Below are 17991 nucleotides of genomic sequence, written 5' to 3'. Positions count from 1 at the left end.
GTGCCCATGCCTATAGTGACAGAGATGGGAGAAGTTTTTGTCACTATAGCTCCACCTTGTGGTAAAAATGTGACACTTCAACATCTACAGTTCCATTCAATAAAATGCCTTTATAAACTGATAGTAACAGCTTAGTGTGTACATTTCATACACAATGTACTGTATGTATAATATCAACACGATTGTTTTCTTGCTATCCTATTTGTAATATTGACACTGCCTTATTTCACTTGCTGAGCTAAGAGAGCATTTATTCAGGAATTACCCCTTCCACCCCATGGGGAACACTTAAAATGCTACTAGCCCTGGTGCATGAACAACTGATGTGGATGTTTGAGAAGACAATCTGCTGCCATAGAAGCACTTTAGGAAGATGAGAGATCCATGCAGATTCTCCTGCTTCTCATAAGTCTGAATGTGTGGCTGTGTGGATGCACGGCTGTGAAATATCTGTATGTATAAGTACATAAATGCATTGAGTTAGACGTAGCCAACACACCAACTCTATGCATAAATATAATATACACTCACATATACTGACAGACAAATATCACACACACACACACACACACACACACACACACACACACACACACACACACACACACACACTCACACGGACAAACATGCAAAAGCCAAATCCAGATGACCCTGCTTTTGGACTTCCGGATAAGGCTGATTTATCGGTGCGCTCATCACCTACTCTCAACTCCAAATCCTGATCACTGGATTATGCCCTCGACATCTGCACTCACACACACAGACCTGGAAAGCAGTCGTCAATCTCAAACCCAATTTCCCTCATTTGGGCCAGAACAGAGCCACATGCATATTTGACACCCCTGGTGACCTTTGACCCCTGAGTTTGGTATGCCTATGGCATGTGCGCCCATGAAGAGAGGATGGTAATTACGCTGCGCTGGCGCTGCGCCTTCTCCACTGAAGCTCTCTGGTGTTCTGCTCCAGGTGCCCTGACTCAGACATCTTTAATTCACACTAAAGCCTATTAATGCGCTTTAGGCTATTTTTACCCCCGCAGGCTCAGCCCTGCGCAAGAGCCACCTCTGCCAGATCACTGCCACTCTGTAAATAAGAGTCAGAGAGAGGGATGGAGGGGAGAGAGAGAGAGAAAGAGAGAGAGAGAGAGGGGAGGAAGAGAGAGATGGAGAGGGACAGAGGGAGGGAGAGAGATGGATGGAGGAGAGAGAGGGAGGGAGGGAGAGAGAGAGAAAGTCAGAGAGGAAGCTTTTGATCTTAAGGGAAATAGAGCAGGAGTAATTAAGCAGAAGAGAGTGGATGAGAGCGACAGCTCTGTGTTTTATTTGGGTTTCTGTCTCAGGACTGATAGGGACTCTTTGCATGTGTGTGTGTGTGTATGTTTAAGTGTGTATTGGTTTTGCCTGCTGGCTGTTTTTCTGACAACTTCAGACGGTTACTTTGGCAGCAGATGGAGAGCGTACTTCCTGTAGGCGGAGCCTAGGCAGCTTTCACACCTGTCATTCATCTAGCTTGCTGAGAGGAGAGATGAAGCATCGGCGTGAGTGTGACTGACACTTGGTAAACACAGGCACACGTCTAGGGCTTCACACACACGCACAACACACACACACATGCCCACACGCTAACACACATGCACACCACACATACACACACACCACACACACTTCCAAGAGAAATGGAGACTTGATTATACCTTGTGGCTAAGTACTGTGCATGCTTGTTCACTAGCCACTCTCCTTCTCCACCACAATTACAGCATTCAGAGCACACACACACACACACACACAGCGTAATGTGCTAGCCTGGAAGCGGATGGGCCTTTTTTACGAGGTAGCCTCAGCAGTTGGGATGGTCTTGCTGACCACAGAAGCCTTGGCTGTGCTCCTCATCTAACATCTGCCAAAGAAGAAGCCGGACACCACCCCGGGTCACCAGGACTGAGGAATACTGGGAAACGCTTACCCATAAACTCTGAGGAAGACTACGCTAAGTGTGACTTTTGTCCAGCTTTGGTTGTTATTCGGGGCCATCTGGAACTTGGCCAGGCTTTCAGTGGAGCGGTTGCCTGTGAGTGTCGGGACAGCTGATGCATGCTAATGTTGTTTTGTTTCTTGACGATGCGGATGGCAGTGGTGCCACCGTTGGGCCAGCGTGGAGGTGACCCTTGAGTGTGTGTGCCAGAAGAGTGCGGTCGTGCAAATGGGCAGCAGACCGCAATGCTGGTATCTGTGAGTTGAACACAAAGCGATTTGTGAGTGTGTGTGTGTATGTGTGGGGAGTGACCGGACGTCACCATGCCGATGGGCTGCGTGTCGCGGTGGTCCCGGGTGGAGCGCCAACAGCAGCGCCTGCGTCTGGAGAGGAGTGTGGAGTCGCTGGGGGCGCGGGCCAGAGCCGGGGTGGGGACTGGGCCGGAGGCGTCGGTGGCCTGCGTCCCGCGGTCGCTCAGCCTCTTTTGCACGTCCACTCTGGTGCTGTGCAACTCCTCGCGCCGGAGCCAGAGCCAGGGGGACCTCACGCTCACCGAGCTCTGTGAGGAAGACGAGGAGGAGGAAGAGGAGGAGGATGAGGAGGAGGTGGAGGTGCACCGCTTTCACAGACATAACAGACGTAGCTACAGACTAGGTAAGCAGGACAAAGGCTCAGGCGCAAGACATGGACACGGATGTAGTCAGAGAGATGGAGATGGTAGCAAAGGTGTGTGTGTGTGTGTGTGTGTGTGTGTGTGTGTGTGTGTGTGTGTGTGTGTGTGTGTTTTCTCTGTCTGTGTTTGTGTAGGCCATAGGCTGATGGTATTACCAATTCCAGTGGATTATTTCAATAGACATCTCGTAGACTAGAGGATACACATTTAGTATATTATTGAGGGTAAGTGCTTTGGGGGCTTCCATGGGGCATGAGTCCAAGACTCCAATGCTATTTGAGACTGCACTATCCCTCTAATGCAGTGGTATTTGCCAATAACTGGGATATTGCAGCCATTTCACACTAAGACCTGATACAGATCAGAGCACTCTCAATCATCTAACTGGCCCAGCATTTTTCATCACTTTGTGATTTCATTGGATTCTGAGGTTGGTGTGTTACTAGCTACAGTATACCGTAATCATAGTTTTGAGTGCAAGAATTTAACCTTTAAACACTGTTCGCTGCTACCCCCCTTACTTTACTGTTTGCAGTCAAATTTGACTGGACAGCTTTGAACTGCTCTTATTTTAACATAAATACCAATAGAAATGGCAAAAAGTATTTTTAACTATGTTACTAGAAGAACCTACAAGTGTAAACAAAAGTAATTGGAGGTACTAACAAAGGCTGCAAGGCAGGATATCTGGATGGAAAACACATGTCTAGTTGCTCCTATCTATTTTGCTGAGAGTGTCTGCTAAAGTATAAAATGCGTTTGAGGTTTGTGGATAGCGAATGAAATGGAGAAGTGAGGAAGTTCATTGCTATGGGATGTCATGTTGTGAGGGATACCACTGGGGTGGATTATATAAACCTGTGTGGTTGACATTGACTTGAGAAGATTGTGGTACTGATTGCTGTAGATGAACCTGGAAGTGAGTTTATCTGGAAGTGAGTTTATCTGAGGTTTTCATCTGCATGTCATGCTCATGCACACCTGTGAAGTGAAGAGGTGAGCGCTGAACAGGTGAATGAAGATGATGAATTTATCTGATCAACTCATTGCTCCTGGCCCTTCATCCTCAGGTGGATGTCATTTTAAAGGTAAACTATGCAGTATTGGCAATTTCCTTACTGTTTTTTTTTTCGGTTTTTGGTTATTTTTCGCTTGCTCTGTCATGACGAATGGCTGAGAAACTCCATCGCTACCTTTTTCTAGCCGGTGCCTGGTGTGTATGTGTATCTGAATGCAGTAAAGCAATTTGTTACACTCCTGACACTGAGGCCGTCGGCCCGCCGCCCCACAGTTGCAAGGGTGGTTTTTCCGTTCACAGGCGCTAGGGGGAAGCGAGACGGCCATCATTCAACCCGAAAAAAAGTCATATAACCATTCCAATGACTCTGAAGCTGTTAAATGAAGGTAAATTAAGCTAAAAAACTTGCATATTAAGCTAAAAAACCTGCATAGTGACAAGTGAGAGTTGTTTTAAACTAGGCATATTCTAGCCTCCAGCCCATCATTAAATCCACGTACTGTAGGCCACACTTTGCCCATGTACATGTACAGTAGGCAGCACATTACCTGAAACCCCAGAGTGTGGAGTGTTGAAGGTGATTATAGCTTTGATGCAGCGTGAATTTGGCGCATTCATATACTAATGTGATACGGCTAAAAAACTGGAGCTGCCTACTTCATAGGTGTGCAATTACCTGAAAAATAATTGATGTTGTAAATACTGCATCACAATAGGAAATTCAACCAAGCAGTGGTATAATTTAAATAAGCATACCCTTTAAATGAGGCCTTAATGAGAGCCTGTATAGCTTAACTGAGCCTCAGCATCCACTCTCTGGTCAGGTAGTTTGCCATATCCGACGCATTCCACCCTACTAGGAAAGACAGAGTCTCATAAGAGTCCAGTGATAAAAAGAACAGACAGTTCTACAGTACAGCTGCAACTCAGTCTGCCCTGGTAACCTTCCAGCATAGTGTATTATCTGGCAGAGTGACTGGACCCAAAATTAAAAAAATCGCTCCCACTGGAGAGGGTTTAGTACGTTTAGATTTGTGTCTGTTACTGAATGTGCCGTGATAATCACCATATTAATGACAGGCATTAGTGCTTATCAGGCAGGGATGTACACTATTTGACCAACAAATGGCTTATCAATGGATTTTTGTGCAGCCCCACTTGGAAGGGTGTAGGACATTTTGATCTGGCTGGATGTGCTGTCACATAATCTCACAGGGTCATGTGTGTGTGGTGACCTCCTTCTCCCATTACCACACACTATGGTAACCGCGCTATCGAGATAAAGAGACAGGGAACACTCCCCAACTCTCCATACAGCTGACCTACATTGTTATTGAACAGTGTGTATAAAATGTTTTGTGCATTTGAGCAGTTTTGTCATGAGTAATGCTGAGGCTCAAAGGTGTCGTGCGTAGATGGAGAGAGTAGAATCCATTCTCTCTCTCTTCTTTCCTTCAATCAGTTTTTTTAATCACACTTCAAGGACATTTTTTTGTGTTATATGCCTCAAAATACCTTTAACTTAAGACTCATGACACACAGAAGGCAAACAGGTTTGTTTTCCCTGATCCATGGCTGTGCGTATAGAATTGTCTCTTTTTGGAACTATACTGAACATTTCGAAACACAATGTGTTTGTTTAACATCAGCCTTCCGTGTGCATAGAACAAATGTTACATCTGTTACTAGCTGAGTGTAGTTAGCCACACTTTTAAAGTGATTGATAGTTTTAGATAAGGCATTATTTCCTTGGGTGGGGCAAAGCTTTGTTTTCTTACTTTTCATTAACTTAAAGTATGAATTGTACACTAAGTGCTGTGTATAGTGTAGTTCTGTGGGTGAAAGGCCTCTTTCCTGGCATTGCCTCTAGGCTGATGAAAGTCAGGATAATGTTGTGCATCAGCTGATGTGTCATTCAAAACATATGATGTCAAAGTGGTATCTGTACGGAGACACGCTGTAGATTTCATAATGCTATCACCGTGTTATGTTCAAACGCTTCCCACGAAGTGGATGTGAGAAACAAGTGAGTATGCATTCACAGATAAGGCTTATCAGATCCAAGCATATGCGCCGTTTTCAATTCCAAAGGGAAACAGTTTTTGGCTGGGAATTGCTGGAGTTTTGGTATAATAAGAAAGCGTGGTGCGGGTGTTTGCCAGCTCGTGTTTGCGGGGCTGAGTGGAGATGACTGAGCTGATGTAAAAGCCCCTCTCTGGACACTAGTTTGTTTTGATTGTAAACAATTAGTGCCATGGGGATTTGGCAGATTTCACGCCTGCATTTAGTGCGCAAAGCCCGTAACTGCTGACGGTTTTATTTCAGAACAATTGCCCCAGAGGCTGCCGCCGCCAGAAGGGATGTGTGTGTGGGTGTGATTGTGTGTGTGTGTGCGTGGGTGTGGATGTGTGTGTGTGTGTGTGTGTGTGTGTGTGTGTGGGAGGGGGCCAGAAGAGCTGTCTGACCTGAGAAAGGTCAGAGTGCATCTCTCCCTTCCTCTCTCTTCTCTCTTTCTTTCTTTATTTTTTTCTTTTTCTTTCTTTCTTTCTTTCTTTCTTTCTTTCTTTCTTTCTTTCTTTCTTTCTCTCTCCCTCCCCAACTCCTCCTGCTCTGATTTGCACTCTCCTCTACTCCGCCTCCTCCATGTAGAGAAGGCGTGGGATTGGTCAGTGTTTTCCCATATTCCGCCTCCTTCATGTAGAGAAGGCGTGGGATTGGTCAGTGTTTTCCCATATTCCGCCTCCTCCATGTAGAGAAGGCGTGGGATTGGTCAGTGTTTTCCCATACAGCATGAGTTGGCAACGTGCCCTGTTGTGCGTGTTTTTGTGTGTATATGGGGGAGACAGAGAGTGAGTGATAGAGACAGAGGGGAGGTAGGGAGAGAGAGAGAGAGAGAGAGAATTACTATGTGTGAACTGTGTGTGTTTGTGTGTCAGTATGAGAGGGAGTGACAGATAGATAGAGAAACAGGAGGGGGAGTCACAGAGAGAGAGAGAGAGAGAGAGAGAGAGAGAGAGATGAGAGTGTTGTGTGCATGGACCTGTGTCAGTATGCGTGTGTGTGTGTGTGTGTGTGTATGAGTGACTACGAATATGTGTGCAACAAATGAGGCGTGCAGATGAGAGGGGAGGGCTGGGGGGTGAGAGAAAAAGAGAGAGAGAGAGAGAGAGAGAGAGAGAGAGAGAGCGAAACAGAGAGAAAAAGAGCTGCAGACTCAGACCCTGGGCTTGGGCTGTGTGAGGACACCGCTCTCCTCTCTCCCTCTCTGACACATTTTAACACTCGCAGCGTCCAGGAGAGGAGAGGGGAACATGTTCTGCCTGAAAGGTAAGAGGGCTCTTTTCTCATCACGCCTGCATGGCAACACAAACCCTTCACTCTTCTCACACATATGGACAGTTAGACGCAAACCCTTCACTCTTCTCACACAAGTTGGCTGTGAAGGGCTCGTGTAGCCAGCAGCCGCTTGGCTGGGAACGAGTGCAGAGGGGGCGAAAAAAGAGAGCGAGGGAGGACAAAGAGGAAAGAAAGACTCGGGGAGGAAGAACAATCCCGACACACACACACACACTCTCTCTCTCTCTCTCTCTCTCTCTCTCTCTCTCTCTCTCTCTCTCTCTAGAGGTGCTGGGCTCGTCTGCTCTTGTTTCTTTTGTTATGTTGCGGAGACGTGGAGTGGCGTGTTGGAGCTGCAGGAGGCAGTGGAGGGAGAGAGAGAGGGAGGGAGAGAGGGAGGAAAGGAGAGCCCCTGTCAGAGCGAAGGAGAGTTATGGCGACTCTGCCAAAAGTTTTGCGCGGTGATGAAGAGGGAGCTTCCAGCTGTTCGCGAGGGAAATGAGGGAGGGAGAGAGAGAGGGAGAGGGGAATTGGGAGCTCTGTACCCCTCCATTGTGTTTTAGCTGCGCTAGATCATTGTCTTGCACTCGCAGCTGCAATGATTCACCTCTGTGTTTGTCTTTGTGCTTGATGTCACTCATGTGATAAGAACTCGGTGCACTCGTGGAGCTGTGGAAATGCCCTCGGCTTTCATGTTGGGGAGAGTGTTGCTGTGTTATAGGCTACCTCTTTCTTTCCCTTCCCTCTGTGAAGAGTACAGTGCCATTGGAGTGCAGCCTTCTACAGTACCATACTTACATTTCGTTGCAGTGTGTGTGTGTGTGTGTCTGTCTGTGTGTGTGTGTGTGTGTGTGTGTGTGTGTGTGTGTATGTGTGTGTGTGTGTGTGGATGAGCGTGTGTGTGTGTGTGTGTGTGTGTGTGTGTGTGTGTGTGAGAGAGAGAGTATGGGGTGTGGGTGTTTTTAGGCTGTCACACACACACACACACACACACTGAATCCCCTGTGATAGAGGGCTTTTTGTCCAGGGCAAGAGCCCTGGTGTAGAGAGAGGGGGGGGGTATATAATAAGAGCTGTTGGGGTAGTAGAGTGGTGGTTGGTGGGGCTGTTGGGGTAGTAGAGTGGTGGTTGGGGCTGTTGGGGTAGTAGAATGGTGGTTGGGGATGTTGGGTTAGTAGAGTGGTGGTTGGTGGGATGGGATTTCACTCTCCCAAGTTTGTTTTGGATGAGTGGTCAGGTGGCTTCTGTTGTGTTGGCTCTTCCTCTCTCTCTCTCTCTCTCTCTTTCTCTCTCTCCTCTTTCTCTCTCTCTCTCTCTCTCTCTCCATCTCTCTCTCCATCTCTCTCTCTGCTACTCCGGAACCTCCTGCCCCCATGGCGTTATCTTTTGACCTTTCTTTCATGGCTTGTGTCGTGTCTCACGTCCAACCACAAGTAATCCCCTAAGGGCTGTGACCTGTTTTTTTCGGATGGGTGACACTGGCCACCTCTTGTCATTTTGGAGTGACCCACGGCTTGCAAGTCGGGCAGCGACCCAGCTCCTGATAGGAGAAGAACGCACTCCGTGGCTCTGACTTTTCTCTGACCGGAGGGAGAATGTTTTAACATGGCAATTTGAGTGCACATGAATTGCACAGACAGACAAAAATACAAAAACAGGGGGTGTGGGGGGGTTGGGGGTAGGATGAGGGGTGTGTGTGTGGGGGGGGGGGGGGGGGGGGGGGGGGAGTGTTTGGGGGGGATGGAGTCGGGGCACAGCAAGTGTAGCGCGTCTCTCGGTCTGTCTCCTGTGGGGGGTGTTTACGCCCTGGCTGGGGGAGGCGAACAAAAGCTGATCTCGTTTTTCGCGCATGAGTCGTCTGTGTGAATGAGGTGTCTGAAAGGGACCTGAATGGAACATATGTAAGAAAACTGTTTGCCATGAGAGTTTCACGTTCCTTCCTCACACTCACGCACACGCTGCTACTTAACTGGGCCAAACATGCAGCAAAAGAGTGTAAGTGAATAGTACAGATGACCCGTCCACCCGGCCAGGCCCCCCATTCATGACCTGTTTGCTCCGGCCAACTGAAGTGGGCCGGCCAACAATGTGCAGAGCATGGCGAGGTTAAGCTTCATATACTGGCCTGGCTGTCATCGTTTTATGTAATTTCATTGTGCAGTCTGTGTGTAGGAGTAGTTTACCGTTACCCTGTGATCTATGATCCCCAATAAAAAATGCATTATGGCAGATCATCAGGAGATTATGGCTAATAGGAATGCAAGATGCTTACACACACACACATACACACACACACACACACACACACACACACACACACACACACATACGCAAGCTTATTTTTTGGATAATGTTGCATTACCAGTGATCTGTGGAGTATGCTTTGATTTTCCCGTTTTCTCACAGCTGTGAGCTTCAGCACCCCCCCCACACACACACACCCCTCAGGAGCAAAGCTGTAGGTACAAGTCAGGACACACACACACACACACACACACACACACACACACACACACACACACACACACACACACACACATACACACACACACACACACCTCAGGAGCAGAGCTTCAGTTACAAGTCAGGACAGGCAGGCACGCAGGCCTCTCCATCCTCACAGCAGCACCTGAGAAGACTGAAAACAATCCAGCTTTTTAAGACTACACACACACACATCTGCTCCAGTGTCTTTACACATGCTTCCTCCGGGCCCGGGCCGGCGTTGTGCCCCACCATGTTTTCATTTCGGCTCTGTAGGGCCGTTAGAACCGCAGGCGTCTCCACACTCCCCATCCACAAAGCAAACAGACAGCCTGTACCCAGCATCAGCCTTGTTTTTAGTATTATGTCAGCATCAAGGAATCAAGTAGGGACTCTGCCTGCAGCATAACTCTACTTTAACCATTTTTATGCCATTATTTGTGGTGTATTGTGTTTGCATTCAAACCTTTGTGAGCGATTGTGTGTTGCAAGGTAAGATTTGACAGTGAAATTTCACTTTTACTTTACTTTTTCTTACATTTTAATAAAATGTTATTTTTGTTATTACAACAAGTGGATGTTGTTTCTCAGTTGTAAGTAGAATGGAATAAGAACCTCATGTTAAATGAAGAAACGTAATTATTCAGAAGCTGCAGTCACATGATTGACATTGACCTTGGCCTAACCAGCTGCCAGGCCGATGTCAGTTGGGGAGGACGTGGGACAGGAGGAGCACGTCAGGCCGTCGCCTTCCACTCACAGACAGAGCAGAGTAGAGGGGTATCAGAGAAGAGAGCCTGTCCTTGTCCTCTCTCTCTCTCTCTCTCTCTCTCTCTCTCTTTCTCTCTCTCTCTCTCTCTCCACACTCACAAGGGTTCTGGAGGCGGCACTGCTGTGGAATCCTGTTAGGGTTAATTTGGTTTAAAGCAGTTGAAAGCCATCTTCTGTGGGAGAAAATTTCTTTTAATGTATTAAACCATGGGTGACCCAGAAACGCCTGTGAGAGGCTCCGGCTTGTCCCGGCCCATCAGGAGGTATGGAAAGTGTGAGGAAGCGCTGTCCACTCTGATATCGTTTGATCCATGGTTATCGCACATGTCCCGATATTGTTTTAGGTCTTGTCGATTATACGTTGGTGCTCAACAAAGAGTGTTCTGCAGTGACTGTTTGATTGTTTGCCACTTTTTACGCTGCACTACTAGTAGATTACTGCAAATGTACCACTATCAGATATCACCTCTACTACTCCAGTGAATGAATTTCATGCTGACTGAATTGCAAGTAAAAGGGATTATGGGAAAATGCCCTTGGACAGACTGCCTGCTCTTTTGGGTTCTCTGCCTTGTGCGACTGTTTCATGCTGACCTAAATAAGGTGTCGGCATCATTTCTTGCTTTTATAAAATTGCACACACACACACACACACACCATGGAGGCCCATCCAGCTGTGGGGTTAGTGCCAGTCCCTTTGTAGGGTATCACTGGTATTCTGGAATTTACATCATGGAATAAAGGATCATAAATTCCAGAAGAAAAAAAGAAAGAAGAAAAAAAAAAAACATTTTTCTTGCTTTGGAAAACTGAGCAAAGTTTTTGACTGAAAGCAGCAGTTGAAACCATCCAGGCCAGCGCTGACTCACACTCTCAGGATGCAACTTGAGCCATGCGTATCTGATGCCACTGATACAGTAGATGAGCCAATCTGATGGCAGGAGAGGCTAGATAAGAACTGTATCAAACTCGTAGCCCAGGTGACCCGTTAGCATCAGCAGAATCAGAATAAACTTCCAGACATATCAAGCGACTGTATGTTTTGCTCCCCAGGACTCGATTCCACATAAATGTTTAGCTTCAGGGTAAATGTTGACTTTGCAGCTCGCTGTGACCACCTCCCTATACGTACTCCCCTTCCCTTGTAGAGGGGAGGAGAGGAGAGACCTCGAATCTGGGTCAGCGAGAGCAAGATTTGTTCTCGTAAAATTTCCATTTAAAAAAAAAAATGGAAAAAAAAGAATGAAAAAAGAAAAATGCCCTTGTGCTACTCTTAAGGGAGGCTGCAGAAATCCCCCTTTTAACCACATGCACTGTTTAAACATGGTCACGGTGTGTGACGTGAACTGCCCGCAGTTGGTGAATAGAGGCACCTTTCATGAGCTGTGATGAGTCAGCTCTAACTGTGCAGGGGAGGGAGGCATTTGTTTCACATGGGGTCTGGTGGTGGGGGGGGGGGCGGCTGGCTGGGATGGGGGGGGGGGGGGGGGTTGGTGGAGAGGTGCGACTGGCTTTGGTGTTTTGTTTTTGGGGGAGTCTGGAGCAGACAGGGAGAGCCAGGAAGGGGCACGAGGGAGACTCCCGCCTCATAGGCACCACTGGAGGGGTCATCTGGAATCTTGACCTCAGACCACTGGCTCCAGAGTCAACAGTTTTGGGACTTGGGAATGAGATGGGTGGGGGAGTTGAGAGAGAGAGAGAAAGAGGCTACATGTATGTGTGTGTGAATGAAAAAGTCAACCCAAGCGTTGCAAAGCCCCCTTGCTGTCTATATTTAACCAAAGGCATTCCAAACATGCTGGGCCTGACACAATGTGTCACAGGCATTTTAATGACGCGTCTTTGTTTGCCCAAGCCTGCACTGACAAATAGGCTGACATTGAATTTACTGTCCTTAATGCACGCCAACGCACAATAATGATATTATGCCAACAAACAGCCAAAGATGTTTTGGGTTATTTAACAATTGCATGCACAATGACAAAAGTTCAGATTCCCAAATCGGGATGTTGTTGTGTCAGATAAGAATGATGTTGCTGTTGTTTTTTCCGCCAGGCTGGAGTATTTTGGAAAGTTTATGTACAGGACTGTAATAGGACTTATGAGTGAAATTAAGATGGCAGTGATTACAGCCATTATCCAGTAAAACACATTATGGTTTTACTGCTAGCAAGTGTGTGTGTCTGTGTGTGTGTGTGTGTGTGTGAGAGAGAAAGAGAGAGACAGAGAGAGAGAGAGAGGTAGACGGAGAGTATGTGCCTCCACATATCTGAAAGCCATTTCGTTACTTTCCACAGAATGCATAACCAAATGGCAGTGAGTGCTGTCCAGCTGTTGTGACTAAGACATGCATCTTCCTCCATCCCACAAGCCACAGGGCGGTTAGGAGCCCAGATGGAACTGCAAAGACACACCAGTCCTCAGGCCAACGAGAAAGGAAATACGATTAGATTGCAGGCTCTTGAGAAGTCACCTTTAATGCAATTGCACTTTGTGTTTTATGTAACTTTTTAAATGTATTTATTTGTTTCTGCTTATAAGATTACAATAGAGATTAGATAATCAACAGTGGATCAGAACTCATAATTGCGCTTACACTTACATTATTTCCAAAACCCCCTCTCTTGAGTCATATTATTTTCTTTTGAATCTGTTCCAGATTCAATCATTACCTTCCACCATTTCCAAATTTCCATGTCAAACATTAGGATGTGACCTAAGGCCTCTTATTTGACCTCCATGTGGGTCATCTTTCCGTCACAGTGTTTTGTCAGGGAAACGTAGGAAATATTCTCATGGAAAAGGACGAGGTGAGCTTCCTGCCCCTGTGCGTCCACCATTCTCAAGTGTAATGTCACATGCTGACACCACAGGCCCCGTGTTCCTCGGTGGCATCAGATGTTTTTCCACCCGCACCGTTTTCCTGTAAACAAACGACTGGCACTGTGAGAAACTAATTGCTGCCGTTGTCCCCCAAATTAACCCCAGCAGCTCCCAAACTGGGGGAGAAGGAAGCGAGGAAGGAGGTTGCAGAACAAGAAGAAAACAGTCGTCTGGAACAGCAGGTGATCCAATCAGAATAAAGCACCAGTGACGCCATGGCAACCATTGTTCTGGGCCTCCCAGTCTTGCGGTGGGTGGCTGGACACTGGTCCAGTGCACTTGGCTTAGCACAGAGGAAGCTGGGTAGGGACGCAGGGGGGGGGGAGCTGCGTTGTGTGCCTGGCGGAGACGGTCTCCTCACAGGAGAACATAATCTCCATTGAGGGGCAGTGGTTTGTGTGATCTCTGGGGTAGAGGCTTAACACATCTGGAGGCTCCCAGAGACTGAGCTTATTCTCTATGGAGACTTGAGCTCATAGAGTTGCTTCATCTGAGCAACAGGTGTTGTCTGTGTGCTCTCAGGATTAGGGAGTGTTTTCTTATAAGAGCAGATGCTTAGTGAAGTTGGAATTTCCTTCATACTGTGAGAGTGGTGAGATTTAGATGCACCTCCTCTTACTTTGTATATTTGTGTATCTCAGTCAACACAGTTCCTGGCAAACTACAACTAGGTGAAGCGTAAGATCATCAAATTTTGTTTTTGCATGACAGAAAGAGTGCAGGTTGTCCTCAGGTCATGAGCCATATATTACAGTTCTTGGCTTTGTCGTATGTCATTTGCAATGGCCAATGTAGCTATAATCTTGCACTCTTCAATCAAGGGATGTTGTGAAGCCTTAAGCATCCATTACGGAATTTATCTCTGTAACCGTCAATTCTCAAAACACCCCATAGCTGTTTATTTCCTTAAAGCAAAACAAAAAAAACTCAGTGACATTTGGGTGTTGGACAAAATCCCCATTACAACAGAGCAGGCTGTCATGTGATAGACCCCTATAGGCCTGCTTTCAACAGGTTTGTTTCAGCTGAGGAGGGGAAAACAAATCTGTGATGGCTTTTTGGGACAAAGTGATTTCTCTTGCAGAGACACACGGGGTGCTGGACAGGCCAGCATGAGTGAAACAAGCAGGGATCGTCACCGTGTAAGTAAATCCAGATGACTGGACAGGCCAGTGACCAAACTACCACAACAACAGCCAGCTCACTAAGATTGTTCTGGCCGAGAACAAAGAGTCTGGACGAGAGCCTTTCGCTCTCAATGTCGGAGAGGAACTCAGTTGGAGCAAAGGGAAGGAGCAGAGGAACGGGGGCTAAAATCCTACGCTCCTAAGACTTTTATTTCTGAGCTCCAGAAAAACCTCTCTGTAAACCTCTGATCTCAATATGAGCTCAAATATAAATGTGTGTTTGACCGTGAGATAAGCAAAGACAAAGCAAAGAGAGAAAGATCCCCAACAGACTTCAAATTGAGTTCCAAGCCCACCAGAAGCCATGGAAAACAGAGGCGTTCGGAGCCGGATGCAACAGCTTTTTGTGCTAAGCTCTGTTTTGCAGCAGGGCAATCCTGTGTGGTTTCAGGGTTTTGGCAGGGGGAAAGGTTAAGATCTCCCCCCAACCCAATCCACCCCACGCCCTGCTCTCCAGTTTCTGGGCTGGCTGGCTAAGTGGGTTGGTTGGGGTTGGGGTTTGGGATGGTGGTTTGGGTTGGGGGTGGGGTTGAGGGTGGGGGTCGCTTCCAGGAGAACCCTGGAAGGAGGGCGGGTTCCTCTTTCTCCTGTGGCTCCGCAAGCTGCCTGCCATGAGGATGAGGTCAGGTTTTCTTCCCTTTTTTTCCCTTTTTTTTTTCTTTGCGGAGCATTTATTTAATGAGACCTAATCAGTTGCTCGTTGGCTTAATCTGCTCTCTGGTTCTGCTTGGGCGAAGTTAAATACAGGTCTTAGGAGGATCCGGGATCCCAGTTCCTGCTCGTGATAATAGACAGTTAGTCTCATCTCTCTGGCCTACATGGTCAAAAGACCTCCTGAAAGAGTTTTTTTTATTCATTACACACACAGATACTCTTGGGTGCAGATGAAAGGACTGTGGGTTTTGCTTTTCTGAATGGAGGTCCCACACCCTGGATTCTTGTTGTTCTTAAAATATCTCTCAGCCTTTGCAGTGATGACTGACACAAGCATAATGTAGCTTGTTTGCCAATCAGTGTTGTGACTACAGTATTCAGCTCCTGTATTTTGAAGACATTAGCAGAGGTTTGTCACAACAAATCCACTGCACGTCCCTTTGTTGTGTAAGGCATCACACATCATTCACACATCACACTCTGCATCACACACCACCCAGTCAACATGAATGGTCTCTTCTGTGGAAAGTTTGGTGCAAAGTGTGTAATCACCAGTAGGTGGAGCTCTGCGGCTATCTATGTTCTTCTGGGCTAATTGCCAGTCTTAGCAAGTGTTCCTCTTCCATTATGAGGGCATTTAGTGGCACTGTCTGCCACTGGCAGTTAGTAATTATGGTGAAGTGCTGTTCTCCATAAAATCTAACATTTGGTTTATTGGAGTACATGTTTTGACCAGTTTTATGTGGAATATTTGTTGCTGCATTCTTTTCAAGGATACAAGGATAAGTGTCTGTGTCTGACTGTTTAGAAATATTTGTGATTTTGTTTTTGTCACTGTACATTTTGACTGGTTACTTTATGGCCACCAGCCACGCCTTCATCTCTGCACTCTGGGTCATTAAACAACAGCCTGACGTGACGTCCAGGTGGAGGTAAAGCGGTTCTCACCTGCCTTCACTGAGCATCTGTGAGGGGGAATGGCCTTTCCTCAGCATGGCTGGGAGGCGACGGGATAATCTGGGGTTAAGAGCTTATCCGCAGGCGAGGAGCAGACCGAAGGAGCCACTGCTGTCCAGTCTCAGCGGCTCCCTGGCTGGACATTAGAGGAGAGGTGCGCAGGAGGATCTGGTTTGACCAGCTGCTTCTGTCCCCGTTCCCTCAGATTCCCTTTCGCAAAGAGGAAGGATAATGTTGGTAAACAGCTAATCGTCAGTTCTCTTGAATGCATGACGCTTCGTCCGAGGGGGTCAAAACGCAGCAGTTTTGCTGCATGAACTGGACTTTCACTTCCGCAAAGAACCTTATCATCGTCAGCAAGTTCTCGAGGTCATTGCAAGCTTGTCTTTGTGAGCGACACTGGGGGTCGGTGGAGGTGACACTTCTTTGGAGGCACGAGAAGTGAAAGCGATAGAGGTGGAGGCCTGTGAAGAAGAAGAAGTGTAGGAGAGAGGTGGTGGCGTTCCTCACGCCCCCTCAGTAGCGGCCACCATGATCGCCTACGTGGACTGCCTCTCGACCGAGCCGTCGACCAAGTGCTGGAACCGGCGGTACTACGAGGACGAGGACGAGCTGCTGCCCCTGTACAGCCACCGGCTGCAGCCCAAGACGGAGGGCAGCCTTCGCCGCCGCCTCCTCACCTCCAAGATCCACCAGCAGCAGGACGCCCTCTGGGCCCCCAGGCCCCTGGCAGGACCCGTCCACCGCAAGGGGACCCCACTGCTGCAACCCAGACGGCCCCCAAACCCCACCCCTACTCACGCTCGCCAAGAACGGAGTCGAGGTAGAGTTCTGTAGAGTTGTTTTCTTTTCTTTTAAGCCCTTTCTTCATTCATTATTGTTTTCGTTTGAATCTTTACCAGATTCAAAATGGCTTCCTTTTTTCCTTTTTCCTTTTCACTTTTGTACTAGCATACACTCTGTATTTGCCCAGGCTTGGCAGCCCAAAAACTGGGAGTCTTGTAAAATTAGCTTGATGTGAGGTTGAGTTTCCTCCAAGCGTGTGCAGTGTTTACATTCTGCTGCCGTGCCTGCTCGTGACTTACATTAATAGGTGCTGAAACCAATGCTTTCTCACCAATTGTCAGCCCAGTAATTCATATCAAAAGACATTATAGCCTTGGCCCTGTGGCTGTGGGACTCTTTTGGTGGGCTTTGACTGCGGTTTAGAGGTTCAGACAAGTTCCTTTTCCCCCCTGTGCCTCTGTTTACTGGCAGCGTGTAATCTGACTGTATAATGGGTCTTTGGAAGTGCTCACGCACGGCAAGGGCAGGCTGCGGCTTGCTTGCCGATGTATATCGCCCCAACACAGAGGCCTCAGTTTTCAACCACTGTGATTTTTGACATGTGAGTAGGGAAAGTGCATTGTGGCTGGTTTGTTACATGCTAGCTTGAACTAGTTTGCTTACAACTGCCCCTGTGTGGAGATTTGTTAGCTTTTAAGCTTGAGAGAGTTGAGAGCTGGTCGTCTGCTTGTGTGTGCATGTACAGTATATGTGTTTGTCCATGTGTGTGTGTGCTTGCGTGCGTGCGTGTGTATGTGTGTGTGTAGGGGATTGTGTAATGTGGACTAAGCCGTGTCCGTGTTGACGGTAAAGCCCCCAGAGGTCTGTTGGTGTCGGGGCCTGTCAGCAGTGCACAGAGCGCCTCAATCCTCTCAGGTATCCCGGCAGCAAGCTGCTCTGCTCGCTGTCAGATGCACGGGCAGATGTCTTACCCCCCTCAGCAACACCCCCACCCCCCGTCCCCACACCCTCCCTGCTCCGCAACACATTCCCTTAGACAAACAAACTCTTCAGGCCGGATTAACGATGCACTGGTAAGAGCAATCAAGCATGGCAAACAGTCTGAAAAAGTTCTTAAGGACGTACTTGTGTCTGGAGATTGATTGGGGATTGATTGGGGAGATTTTGCAATAGAGCTTTTCATTGTTTACTGAAGATTTTGTGTTATAAAAGCAACCTATAAAAGCACCACTAATTAGACATAAAATCCCATATTCTGCTTTAGTGTACCA

At 47.5% G+C, this 17991-nt stretch overlaps 1 protein-coding gene across 4 annotated transcripts in view; it reads left to right on the top strand.

Annotated features, from left to right (window-relative positions):
* The window catches only part of nhsl1a (NHS-like 1a), a 72946-nt gene that overhangs the window by 22770 nt on the left and 32185 nt on the right, over nucleotides 1–17991 (top strand). Inside the window, exon 1 of one of the 4 annotated variants that reach the window (XM_042072721.1) lies at nucleotides 6688–6989. The exons of 2 other annotated variants lie outside the window; for them this stretch is intronic. In XM_042072721.1, coding sequence (XP_041928655.1) covers nucleotides 6974–6989 — 16 coding nt within the window. In that variant the 5' untranslated portion in view covers nucleotides 6688–6973. Of the gene's footprint in view, nucleotides 1–6687; nucleotides 6990–16127; nucleotides 16758–17991 lie in introns of those variants that run through there. One more of the 4 variants, XM_042072718.1, reaches the window with a different exon arrangement.

Source organism: Alosa sapidissima, chromosome 19 (genome assembly GCF_018492685.1).
Source record: "Alosa sapidissima isolate fAloSap1 chromosome 19, fAloSap1.pri, whole genome shotgun sequence".
Lineage (NCBI taxonomy): Eukaryota > Metazoa > Chordata > Actinopteri > Clupeiformes > Clupeidae > Alosa > Alosa sapidissima.
The sequence above is the reverse complement of the archived record's forward strand: the minus strand, read 5'-3'. Positions and strand labels throughout refer to the sequence as shown.